The 12,840-nt window shown below is 44.9% G+C and overlaps 1 protein-coding gene and 1 long non-coding RNA gene across 4 annotated transcripts in view; one reads left to right on the forward strand and one right to left on the reverse strand.

Moving 5' to 3' along the window:
* The first annotated feature begins 457 nt into the window (after positions 1 to 457).
* LOC307209083 lies at positions 458 to 5,283 on the forward strand. The gene is made up of 2 exons (XR_013835304.1): positions 458 to 656; positions 3,912 to 5,283. It is a non-coding gene; the product is annotated as an uncharacterized lncRNA (long non-coding RNA).
* A 329-nt stretch (positions 5,284 to 5,612) lies between these two features.
* TECPR2 (tectonin beta-propeller repeat containing 2) overlaps positions 5,613 to 12,840 on the reverse strand; it is a 55,237-nt gene continuing 48,009 nt past the window's right edge. For 2 of the 3 annotated variants that reach the window (XM_079982691.1, XM_079982692.1), the window contains exons 19-21: positions 7,893 to 8,034; positions 7,072 to 7,221; positions 5,613 to 6,571 (exon numbers count right to left, since the gene is read on the reverse strand). In XM_079982691.1, the coding sequence (XP_079838817.1) occupies positions 6,420 to 6,571; positions 7,072 to 7,221; positions 7,893 to 8,034 (444 nt within the window). In that variant the 3' untranslated portion in view covers positions 5,613 to 6,419. Of the gene's footprint in view, positions 6,572 to 7,071; positions 7,222 to 7,892; positions 8,035 to 12,840 lie in introns of those variants that run through there. The other variant, XR_013840418.1, reaches the window with a different exon arrangement.

Raw genomic sequence — 12,840 nt, forward strand, 5'->3', positions numbered from 1 at the left:
TACAAAGGACTCTATAAGGGCTCTTGTGTCCCCCATAAGGGAATAAGGGCAGATTTTCGTTTATTACAGGGATGACTCAAGGCCGTGCTTCCTTCTGCTGCTGAAGGGGGCTCTTATAATGGGAGGAGGGCTCTCAGCCACACGGCGAACGGACTCTCCTCCCAAGGGATGCTGATTTTGCAAGTTAACTGGTAGAGCAGCCAGATCCCAATTTGGGAAACTGGTATTGCAAAGGAAAGGGCCATAGCTCTGTGGTATCTGCCTTGCATGAAGGAGGTCCCAGCTTGAATCCCCAGCATCTCCAGTTTGGGCTAGGAAAAGACTCCTGCCTGAAACCCAGGACAGCTGCTGCTGCCAGTCAGTGCATGCAATGCTGAGCTAGATCAGGGGTCAGCAAACTTACCGCGCCTCAGGCCAGTGTCTCCAGCACTGATCGCGTGGTAGGCCGGAGGGCGGGGGAGCATGTTCCCATATGCGTGCCCACACGCGATTTCCAGCACACTTCCGGGCCAGAGGAGCACCGGAAATAGCTTGTGCGCATGTACACGGGCCTCCTACGACCCGGATGTGCACCAGAAATAACGCTTGCGCATGCGCACAAGCTATTTCCAGTGCTCCTCCAACCCAGAAGTGGGCAGCCGTGCCGTGCTGTGCCGGTAAGAACAGGCGGCGGCAACGGGAGGCAGGGGTTGCCGCGGGCCGGATAAATGAGTCCCTCAGGCCTTATCTGGCCTGCGGGCCTTAGTTTGGGGACACCTGAGCTAATTGGTCCAGTGGTCTGACTTAATATACCATATTTTTTGCTCTATAAGACGCACCAGACCATAAGACGCACCTAGTTTTTGGAGGAGGAAAACAAGAAAAAAAATATTCTGAATCTCAGAAGCCAGAATAGCAAGAGGGATTGCTGCGCAGTGAAAGCAGCAATCCCTCTTGCTGTTCTGGCTTCTGGGATAGCTGCGCAGCCTTCGCTCCATAAGACGCACACACATTTCCCCTTACTTTTTAGGAGGGAAAAAGTGAGTCTTATAGAGCAAAAAATACGATATATAAATTAACAAATAAACATAACAAATGACAGGGCAAAATGAAAATGTAAAACACTTTAAGAGAAACATGACACATGCTGCTTTGTAAGGCAGAATTGTAAGACTATAATGTTTCAAAGATAGCATATTCAATTTGTTCTGCAGCCGGTGGAATTATAGAGACGGGAGGTACATCAGAGCTAATCTGATGAGATCCCCCTTTCCAGTAGAACTACTGGAGTATATCATAGAGCCGAAGAAATCTCAGAAGGCATAAATCAGCAATTTCGGAGGCAGGAAGAGCCTGCTTTGAGCTGTGCCAAGATGAGCAGCCCATCTTGGCACCATAATTCAATTGGTATGAGAGATGAAAGGCAAAATTGCATGTGCAGTCCTTGATCTACAAGTTAACATAGGCAGAGCCTTATGGGGAAAAAATGAATGAGGGAGGTAGGTGAAGTCATCTATCGTACCAACCATTGCAATTCCATGTCAAGTGCTGCTGTCACAAGACTGTTGTGTATTGAGTCAAAGGATTTTATATCTGTATTATTATTGTCTGTATTTGCATTAGGGTAAAGTAACTGCCTTTTGGTTCCAGAGGGTACAGCTACTATTGGTTCATTTAAGCTGCTGTATTTGGATCCTCTGTCTTATTGGTTTCCTCCAAAAGGCAGGACTGTGATTGCCTGTTATTGTTCCCTCCAAAATGTATCCCTTCTAGCTAGTCCCCTGTCCCTATAAATGTAGCTCTCCCCTCCTCAGGTCTCAGTCTTGTTGCTTTAATAAAGAAGTGTTACTAGAGAACTGTCTCCAGCATATTATGTCAAGAGAGCTGAAATCACAAACCCCACGTCACAACAAAGACTATTCCATGTACTATGTAGAAATAGTAGGTGCTTGAATCCACTACAGTGGTACCTCAGGTTAAGAACTTAATTTGTTCTGGAGGTCCGTTCTTAACCTGAAACTGTTCTTAACCTGAAGCACCACTTTAGCTAATGGGGCCACTCGCTGCCGCCGCGCGATTTCTGTTCTCATCCTGAAGCAAAGTTCTTAACCCGAGGTACTATTTCTGGGTTAGAGGAGTCTGTAACCTGAAGCGTCTGTAACCTGAGGTACCACTGTGCTGGATAACACTATAGACTGCAGTTGAGGCCTCGTTATTTTAAAGACTTGTCTTAATTTATGCCTCGTCCCTGTTTACCTGAAGGACCATCTCCACCCCCATCGTTCAGCCTGGACACTGAAGTCCCTTCGCTGAGGACCTACCAAACTTTTAGAAGACATCTAAACGCAGCCCTGTTTAGGGAAGCTCCTAATGTTTAATAGGTTATTGTATTTTAGTGTTTTGTTGGAAGCCACCCAGTGGCTGGGGAAACCCAGTCAGATGGTCGGGGTATAAATAATAAATTATTATTATTATTATTATTATTATTATTATTATTATTATTATCTGGCGGTTCCCTCATTGCAAGAAGTGAGGTTCCAGGGACCTTCTTTGTAGTCGCACCCACCCTGTGGAACACCTTCCCATCAGATGTCCAAGAGATAAAGAACTACATGACTTTTAGAAGACATCTGAAAGCAGCCCTGTTTAAGGAAGTTTTTAATGGTTAATGTTTTATTGCGTTTTTAATATTTTGTTGGGACCCGCTCAGAGTGGCTGGGGAAACCCAGTCAGATGGGAGGCATATAAATATAAATATAATAGTAGTAGTATTTGTAGTAGTAGTAATGCTGTGAGATGCCTTGGGTCTGTGGGAGAAAGGCAGGATACAAAAGAAAGAAAGAAAGAAAGAAAGAAAGAAAGAAAGAAAGAAAGAAAGAAAGTGTGCTCATTTATTTATCTAAGAAATCTAAATATTCAAAATAAAATTTCCCCAAGAAAACAGAACAACTTTTCTTTTGCCCCCAGAAGTGACAGCAAGGATCTACCACACATATTATATTTAAACGTCTGTGACTAAAAGCTTGTTTTTCACAAGTTTATTTGGAATGCGATACATGACTGGGAATCGTTTTAAGCCATTATTAATTCACTTCATAGTTATAGTAACAACAGCGTTGGCCTCATTAGACATTAATGCGCCTGCCATTATTAAGCAGTGCCCGTACGAGATCAAGTATATTTCCAGGCACTAAATTGCCATTTCGCATGCTCAGCCCTGCTGCCAAACTCTCTGCCTTCTTCCTTTGGTAACTCTGCGGAAATCCACTCTTTCCTGACTGTCCTCTGCTCTTCGAGATCTCTATACACGCATGAACAAATAACGCTAGTGTAATGGAATACTTAGGGTTATTTGGTCATCTATACACCTTGATTACAGTTAGCAACGTCGATATACAAAGACGGTCACGAGATATGAGAATGCGCAGAAATGTTCTCTGCTTGGCAGGGGATCAAATTGCCATGCTTCCTTTTCTTCAGTTACCTCCTAATATTTTGCATCAGGGAAAGGAATTTATTTTCCGTATTTTTCTGTGTATAAGACTAGGTTTTCCCCCCTAAAAAATAATGTGCAAAATTTGCGGGTGTCTTATACACGGATAGATCTTCCCCCATTTTCTTAAATTGAAGCCCCCCCAATAGACGGAACAATACGGTATTACATTTGTACCAAATGCAGCTCAAGGTGGTGTGCATGATTCCCCTTCCTCTCTATTCTACCTTCACAACCACCCTGTGAGGTGGGCTAGGCTGAGAGGCAGTAACTGGCCTGCGGTCACCCAGCAAGCTTCATGGCCAAGTGGGGAATCGAACCCTGATCTCCCAGGTCTTAGATCAGCGCACTAACCACTACACCACCTCAGGCTAATGTTACTTAAGCAGAGACCCCTGCAGCTCCCACTACTCCAAAGATGCATGTCTTGTCTTTCCAGACACATGGCTTCAAGAGCTGTAGATACAGGAGAGTCCCATGTAGCAGGGATGGGGAACCAGTGGCTTTCCACTGTTTGGACTCCTAACTCCCATCATCTCTGAGCTTTGGCCACACTGGCTGAGACCGATGGGAGCCGCAGTCCAGCAACATTTGGAGAGCTGCATGTTCCCTGCGCCACCATGCAAGAGTGACTGCGTGTTTGCAGTGCACCAGGACAGAATTTTGGGTGTATGCTCAGCTTGAATGGTCCATGCGGTCGCATTTAAATTATTCCAGGCTTTGCAGAAGAAAACTGAATCTTGGGTGAGTTGTTACTCCATTTCAGCTCACATTGCAGTTTGTGTATTGGTTTAGTGATGTTAAGTTGCCCCATGAAAGCCGTATTTAAAAATAAATAAATCCAAGCATTATTTTTTTAAGAAAAAGAATAGTTTATGGCACTTATCTGAAAGCACAATGGGGAAAAAAACCACATGCACAGGTGTACAGAAATGAAACTAAAGATGGTAAACATTTCAGACTGTTGGATGAAACATAATAAAAAAAAACTTATTGGCTTAGAAGGGTTGTAAACACCAGCTAATATTAATGAACAAAGCAAGGTGCCCTATTACAGAGAATACAAACTAGCAAGCCAAGCTGTTATCATGAGGTCTTTTTTTAATTAAAAAAGTATAATATTTCAGTATTGTAACATGAACATCTGGTTCTTGACCAGGAAGAGTGCAAAACAGCCCCGTTTCCACCCTCCAGAAGTTCCCGACTTCAGAGAAATGTCTTGGATGCCTTTTGACATCTCGCTTGCCGATGAAGCTCCCCAAACGGACCATCTAGTGACCTGGGTGAACCTCAGCAGCTGAGTTGGTTACGATCCAGTGGCAGACTATAAAAAGAAACTCCGAGGCCGGCTCCATATATAGATGAGGAAGGGATCGAGCAAAACAGATCAGGTCTCAGAGGGAAACAAATATGACCTGCTAGTCACCCTAAACTGAAAGGGAAGAAGCGTAACACTCATTATGCAAGCGCTTGTTGCAAAACAGGTATCTGCCGTGACCAAATTAAGTTCTCGATATGCTGTGTTCTTGGTTTGCAGTGGTTTCTCCCCAGAAAATCTACCACAGAGCAGTTTAAGGAGGAAACACTTGACCTGGGCATTGGGTTCCCCAAGCTTCTCCACACGTGCCCCCCCTCCCCCAGTCCCTGCTGTTAAGTTGGCTCATCCACAGGTTCATTAGCAGCTGCTTAAAAACCCCCAAGGGTGCTTCTGTTCCTCAAATAAACATATCCTTAAAACTATAAGGGAAGGCTTTCCCATCCAAGCCACTGGGATCAAGCTCTTTCCTAGAGTTTTGGGTTGGTTTGGTTTTTTTAACTCTTCATGAAATATACAGTATTTTTCCGTGTATAAGACTAGGTTCCCCCCTAAAAAATAATGTCAAAAATTGGGGGCGTCCTATACACAGATACATCTCCCCCCATTTTCGTAAATCTGAGTCCCCCCAAATAGGGGGCGTCTTATACATGGAGGAGTCTTATAGACGGAAAAATACGGTAAATTGAAAGTGATTAGTAAATTATCAAGCACTTCTGCTGTAAACATCTCAAGTATAAGACATTGCAATATATAGCTAATATAGCTTTTTTTAAAAAGGACCATTCCGAAGACAAAACCTAACCAATACCAGAGACTCTCTCGTGAGATGCAATTTCTTTATTTTCGTTTTGTTTCGTGATACAAAAGTGGAAATTCAGAGTCTCCTCTAGTTACAGTTCAGTCAGGCCAAGCATGGATCTCAATGGGCACCCACAGCCCACCCCCTTCATATTACAAGCTTGACTTTCAATGTTCTGCCTAATCCTCTCATGGGTATCTATGAAACAAAAGCCATTAGTGTCCCGGTTTTAGGCATAAGAGGAGCCAATGTCTGCACAAAGCCTGGGATGAACCCAACCTTTTCAGCAAGGTATGAAATTAGTACCCGCAGAGTGAAGGTTCAGTGGAACCCTGGAAGTTACAACGAAAATGGTCCCAAGAGTTTTTCACCTCAATTGCCAAACTGTGCCTTGCTAAGTTGACTCACTACTGAGAAAGGTTCTCTCGTTCTGAAATGTAACCGTGTTCCACATTGCACCCATTTCCCCCTTCCCGGTGTAAAAGTACAAGGACATTAAAAAATGCATTTCTGCTGTTCAGCCTATGTAACAGACGTCCTCCCCAATGTCGCACAGATATTAATTTGCATGCTAGAGCAACATTTGTTTTGCTGCTAACGAGGTTAAATCGATAAGTATTTTTAAACGGTACAGCTACGGCAAAGACTTCTTAAAGCCACGTTGCCCATCTCGCCCGAGAGATACAGAAACAAGACACCTTACTACACAGTTTGGGGGATATTCGAAAAAGTCAGTGTTTTATATCAAAGTGCTAATTGTTGCCAGACGCTGGCCCAACACTCCCACGTGCATGTCCATGCTGTTTTAGCGCTCCAGGTCTTCGGGGGCCTCATATTACCTCCCATTCGTCTTCATCTGAGTGGAACGACATGGAAGCGTCGCTGTGCTTCTGCAACGTGTGAGAATGGCGGAAGGTCTTAGTGAGGCGCTGAAGGAGGCAGCCTGAAGGACCGACAGCCCACAGTTCATCTAGAGGAGTAGCTGAGGAAGAAATAAGTTGCCAGGTTCAATTTTAGCAGGCCAACAGACAGGCTGTTAGCTAAGGAGTCCATCCCATCCTGTACTACAACTCCCAGAAGCATTGCCTGCTTTGCATTGCTGTATCTCCTGTGCTAAAGATCCCGTTTGAAGCCTAACAGGTTCAACAGTTCAGCTGAAGGCAGGATGGGGTGGGTATGGCTGTACAGTGGTACCTCGGGTTACATACGCTTCAGGTTACAGATTCCGCTAACCCAGAAATAGTACCTCGGGGTAAGAACTTTGCTTCAGGATGAGAACAGAAATCGCACGGCGGCAGCAGGAGGACCCATTAGCTAAAGTGGTGCTTCAGGTTAAGAACAGTTTCAGGTTAAGAACAGACCTCCAGAACGAATTAAGTATGTAACCAGAGGTATCACTGTACTGGATGCAATTCCCACTACAAGCCCCATAAGACCGCAAGAGCATGTATATATAAAAAAAGAGAGCAAAACACAACTCACCTGTCAGACAAGTAACATTCCCTGGAATCTTCTTCCAGTAATCTCCTGCGGGGTTTTTATCCGTGATGCCGTACCGACGTGCTATGTCGCCATTCGGACAACGTGCCCAAACAGTCCTTGTACTTATCGCCAGCTGGCATGCCTGAAGCCCTGAAGCCAAAGGATAAGTGTCAGGGAACTGCCATCGGAGCCAAGGGTGGCGCTGAGGCTCCCTAATGATGATGCTGGAGAGGGAACCAGCAAAGGGAGAGAGGACGCTTCCGCTGGGGAAGGAGATAGAGGTGACACCAGGGAGAAAGGGGAGTCCGAGGGAGCTGCGGAGAGAAGGCTCCAGGACTCTTCCAGTGAAACCAGCGGGGAGAGCACAGGACCTCCTCTGGGGACGCCCACTCTGCGCAGACAGCTTTCGCGCAGAGAAGGGAGACGACGATTGGGTGTGAAAGAACTCTTATGTTGGAAGAAATTCAGGAAACGCCCACTGATGGATTCTTCCAGTGATTGAGACAGTCATGGTGTACTGACTGTCCAGCCTGGGGGGAAAGTTTTGTCCAAACTACTCAGCCTGGAGCAGTTTGCGCTTTATGCACAAGCAACCCCATACCCCATTACAATAAGTTTGGTCAAAGTACAGAAGAGCGAATACAAAAGCAAAATACAGTGTCAGTAAAGGGAAATGCAAAAAGAAGGCAGGGAGGAGGAGGAACACCGACACATCACTTCTCCCTTTTCTTCTGCTTCTAATTTCATGGGGGAAAGGGACGTTACACATTTCCCAATGGCATTTCAACAGCGACCAAATGATGAAGGCAAAATATTCTCACCCGGAACCTGTTCCCAATCTGTGCCTACAGGCATCTCCTCTGTAATCCCCGTGCGAACATGGACGTTCCATTTGTTGTCGATCGCCCACAGGCTCTGATCGTTGGGACTTGAGAACACACTAACCAAGTTGACTCCAACTGGCTGCAAAAGATAATACAACGGTCAATGTCATCCTCTGCCGTTTGATACAAACCCTCTCTAAATGGATCGGCACTGACTGAGAGGCGGGAAATTAAATTAAAGATGAACTGCTGGAAGGAGTGGAGAGAAAGTGCTGGATGTATATTGGCAGTCAAAAGAGCCTCAGAAAAAGTAGCATTATTGTTATTTATTGCAGAAAGCAAACTCAAAGCAAATTACGATAGATAACATTCCATTTCGCCTCTGGGAAGGCAAAAAACACCCGTAAAATGAAGGCTGAATATCACTTTCTCTAAAAACCCAAACTAACTAATGATATTTTTATAACGCTTCTGTTTCAAAATCTGAACTCGGTGCCAAATTTCCATTAAGTGCAACAGGAAGCAAATCTGTCATGGAAAGAGAAATATGGTAGGCGAGAGACTCCATGTCATACTGTTCTTACAAAGAGATTCTCTTCTCTCCGTCTCTCGCTCTCTGACACACACACATTTCATTTTTCATGACTGCATCCTACAGTTCCCCATCGTGCTTCAATTTAAATACCAAATAACACAGGATACATCCAAATATGATACATGCGCACAAGCCCTTGCTATTCGCAGTGTCAATGCCTTTTGATTCTTTCGGCTCCCTATTATTTCTGCATTAGAGAATACATAGGCATTGTGCTCTGGAGTAAAAAGCTGCCTATCTGAATTATCGCCATTCTGCACAACTCGATCTACACTCTGTATCTTAGCCTTTAGCGAAATTATGGCTACCGGGAGAACAGACGCTGAGTATATTAGAAGCCGGAGAAGCTCATCCCCTTTCCAGTCAGAATCTGCTCATAGCAATTGGGATGAAAAGCTCTCCTCCAGCTCAAACTGGCAAGCGACCCAAAGATCCCTTCTCCTGTACTGTGTGATCAGAACTACAAGATCAACTAAGTTTCTGGGTGTGTGATCTCTGTCTCTGCCCTGCTACTTTGCACTGCCACGACGGCGGCAGCGTGCGAGTCGCCCTGAATTCTGCTCTTGCCCTTGGGACCCCTCCCAGGGCAACATCAGGCTTTCAGCCAGAGGGCCCCACGCCCTAATAGGGACGCAGGTGGCGCTGAGGGAAATGAGAAGAGGGTGGGTGATGAAGGGAGATTATTACCTTTGTGCAAGAGGATAAATTCCTGAGGTTTCTGTACGCTACAGCAGCAGCAAGAATACTCATCGCAAAGCATTGGAAGACACAAGACCTACCCACCTTGGAAGAATGGCAGATGCAAGTAATGGACTACATGGAAATGGCGGAAATGACTGGCAGAAACCGAGACAAGGGAGAAGAGATGGTGGAATAAGATTGGAAGAAATTTAAATCTATCTACAAAAATATTGTAAAATTTTTGAATGTTGATGACATTGAAATGAAATGAAGAGGTTCTAGTAATAAGGTATAAGAATATGTAAGAATGGTTGATATTAGATGAAAATTTGAAATCATAATATGTGAGGAAAAATAATTAAGAATAAACTAACAGGATATGAATTTGCTGAACCAATCTTTAAATGGAATACAAAAAAGGGAGGTGTGAGGAAGTCAGGAAAATAAGTTATGCAAAGATGAGAAATTAAAAAAGGTTTTTTGTTTTTTTCCTTTTTTTCTTTTTTCTTGTTCTATGTTAAATGTTTTCACTTTTGTATTTTTGTATTCTTGTATTTTTGTGTTTTTGTATTTTTCTTGTGTTTATTTATTTATTTATTTATTGTCTTATAACCTTTTTACTGTTAAAATGTAATAAAATATTATTAAAAATATAAATTCCTGAGGTTTCTACCAACATACGCAAAAAGCCCTCTCTCCAGCCTCTACCCAGGCAAGCAAGAATCTATTCGCTGTCCAAGGACACATTACAACCAGGTAAAAAAATTCAAGGTGGCAGCAGAGCAGAAGCAATGAGGGGCATGGCCTAGGGAGAGGCTGTGGCTTATGGAGAGTGCCAAGGGCCAGACTGAGAGCCTGCAGGGCCGCATTCAGCCTCTGGCTCTCCACCCTGGTTTTAGCTATCGATGAGGTTTAAATGTTTGGATGACTATGCATTAGGGATGAGGTGGAGGACAGGTGTCAGGACGTTCTTAGCCCTGTGTGGAGGGCTGTGTGGAGAGAGTCTCTTCCTTTAAATTCCTAGGAGTTTATCTCAGTGAAGACCTTACTTGGAAAATCAACACAACCCAGGTGGTTAAGAAAGCCCAACAGAGACTCCATCTCCTCAGAGTATTGAGAAAGAACAATGTCAATCAACATTTAATGATCTCCTTCTACTGGTCCACAATAGAAAGTGTCCTTTCATACTGCATCACGGTGTGGTACGCTGGTTTGACATCAACTGATAGGAAGTGCCTACAGAGGGTGGTGAATACAGCTCAAGATATTATGGGCTGTCCCGTGAATCCGCTGGATGAAATAGTGGAAGAACGTTGCCTCAGGAGAGTGAGGAAAATTCTCAGGGATGATTCACACCCTGGCCAGCACTTTCTTGATCTCCTGCCCTCAGGCAGAAGATATAGAAGAAGCATGATTAGTCGCACCAACAGGGTAAAGAACAGCTTCTATCCATGGGCTGTTAGGCTGCTGAATGAAAGATAACAACAGGGCAACTGACTTTTGGGTTTGGTGGGTGTGCATCAGTAAACGAGGTGAATTAAGACTAAGAGAGCTGAGTGGGGGGTGCTCGTGTAATCTCACTGTATACAAGTTGTACAAGTGACAATAAAGTATTTCAATTATGATGTCTGGGTCCTGAACACAGACTGATCTAGCACACCACGCTCTGGTCTACAGATGACAACAAAACGGGGGGGGGGGGGAATTATCCTGTTCTCTAAAAAAAGCAAACATTTATAAATGAAGCCTCTGCTGCTGAATCGTGAGAAGGATTGCTGTGTGTGTCAACAACGGCTACTGCAAATGTCACCGATGCCAACTTATTTTAAGGGCCATTTGAGCATTGCAGGTGAAACGTTAGCCAGCTCTTCAAAGTTTTTGAAGCTACCAGTATCTTATGTGGAACACATCATTTCTTATCACTTTGCAGCACCCACAGTAAGCTGGACAGGCAGGTAGCAAACACGTTGCTGCACAGAGGAAGTCACGCAGGAGAGTTTTGTATGAGGCTCTTCAGAGTCCCACACCCACACGATGCCTCCCACATTCTTGTGTAACTGCACGGTTGAGTATGAGCTGTGAAATGCCTTTCAAACACCAACAGAAACAATAACAAACATGAAGGAATAGCTGTTGGGTATTGCAAGGGATCTTTTACTCATTACACATTAGCAGCCAACTTAGGAGATTTTTCTTTATGGGTCAAACACAGTTACTTTTATGTTTCGTCCTCCTTCCTCTGCCCCCCCCCCCACTTCAAATCACATATTCCCCACATGCATGTTGGCCAGTAATATGGAGTGCGAGCCAGACTCTTTTTTAAAATCCAAGGCTGAATTTTAAAAGACTCCGGTTACATGGTTGCTGAATCTTAGCCCTGCAGCAAAGTCAAGCACCGTGCCATTCTTTGCCAATGGTTTAGGCATCTGACAAACTAGGCTTTAGTTCACAAAAGCCACAAAAAGACCTGCTAGCTTTTAAATGCACCAGATGCTGTAGCTTAGACTATAAACCTATTGCATTTACGGGGGGGGGGGGAGAGAATACTTGTATACTACATCATAAAAAATATCAAAGCGGTTCACAAGCATTATACACACACACACACACACACTGCATACAAAATTTAAGGTAGTGGATCATCAGCTAACTATTACAGGAAATATTTTCTTAATTGTCTGCGTAGGCCTGGCGGCACAGAAAACGTTCGCCTGCAAATATTTGAAAGGTAAGGCAGAAGACACCTGCTGAATCTCTGCTGGACGAGCATCCCACAGGACTGGGCCGATGAGACTAAAGGCTCTGTTTCGTGGTGATGTCAAACGAGCCTCATCAAATTAGAGGATACAGGGTGGAACTGAACACTGCGCTCCTCCTGGATTCTTGCATTGCAGGGGGTTTGACTAGAAGACCCCTGGGGTTCCCTTTCAAGAATTCTATGGTTCTATGTATACCAGGGGTTGGCAAGGTTTACCTCGCCTGGGCTGGTTCACTCCAGCGGAGATCCCTCTGCGGGATGGATTGCGCATGTGCACGCAATTTCCGGCGCCTGTGCAGACGCGATTTCCGGCGCCGCGCTGCACCGGTTTAGCACAGGACGCGGGGACTTGCCAAGCGGGCAGCTAATGGGCCAGTTAAACGACCCCCCCCCCCGTGGGCTGCTCCTGGCCCATGGGCCTTAGGTTGCCTACCCCTGATGTATACCACCCTTCGTTCGAAGAACACAGGGCAGTTTGCAACAGAAAAATACAAACGGAGATGACAAAATATATAATATAGAAACACCCTCCGCCCCGCCACCCACATTATTCTGGGAGATCCAGGGCACCCATGGGGGGCAGGAGAAGGTAGGGAAGCCCTGTTGTCCAATCAGATGATGAAGAAGAAGAGTTTGGATTTGATATCCCGCCTTTCACTCCCTTTAAGGAGTCTCAAAGCGGCTAACATTCTCCTTTCCCTTCCTCCCCCACAACGAACACTCTGTGAGGTGAGTGGGGCTGAGAGACTTCAGAGAAGTGTGACTAGCCCAAGGTCACCCAGCAGCTGCATGTGGAGGAGCAGGGAAACAAACCCGGTTCCCCAGATTACGAGACTACCGCTCTTAACCACTACACCACACTGGCTCCCACAGATGTCCTTGCACAGGTCAAATCCTGCCCGTAAATGTTC

Source organism: Podarcis cretensis (genome assembly GCF_951804945.1).
Source record: "Podarcis cretensis genome assembly, chromosome: 1".
Lineage (NCBI taxonomy): Eukaryota > Metazoa > Chordata > Lepidosauria > Squamata > Lacertidae > Podarcis > Podarcis cretensis.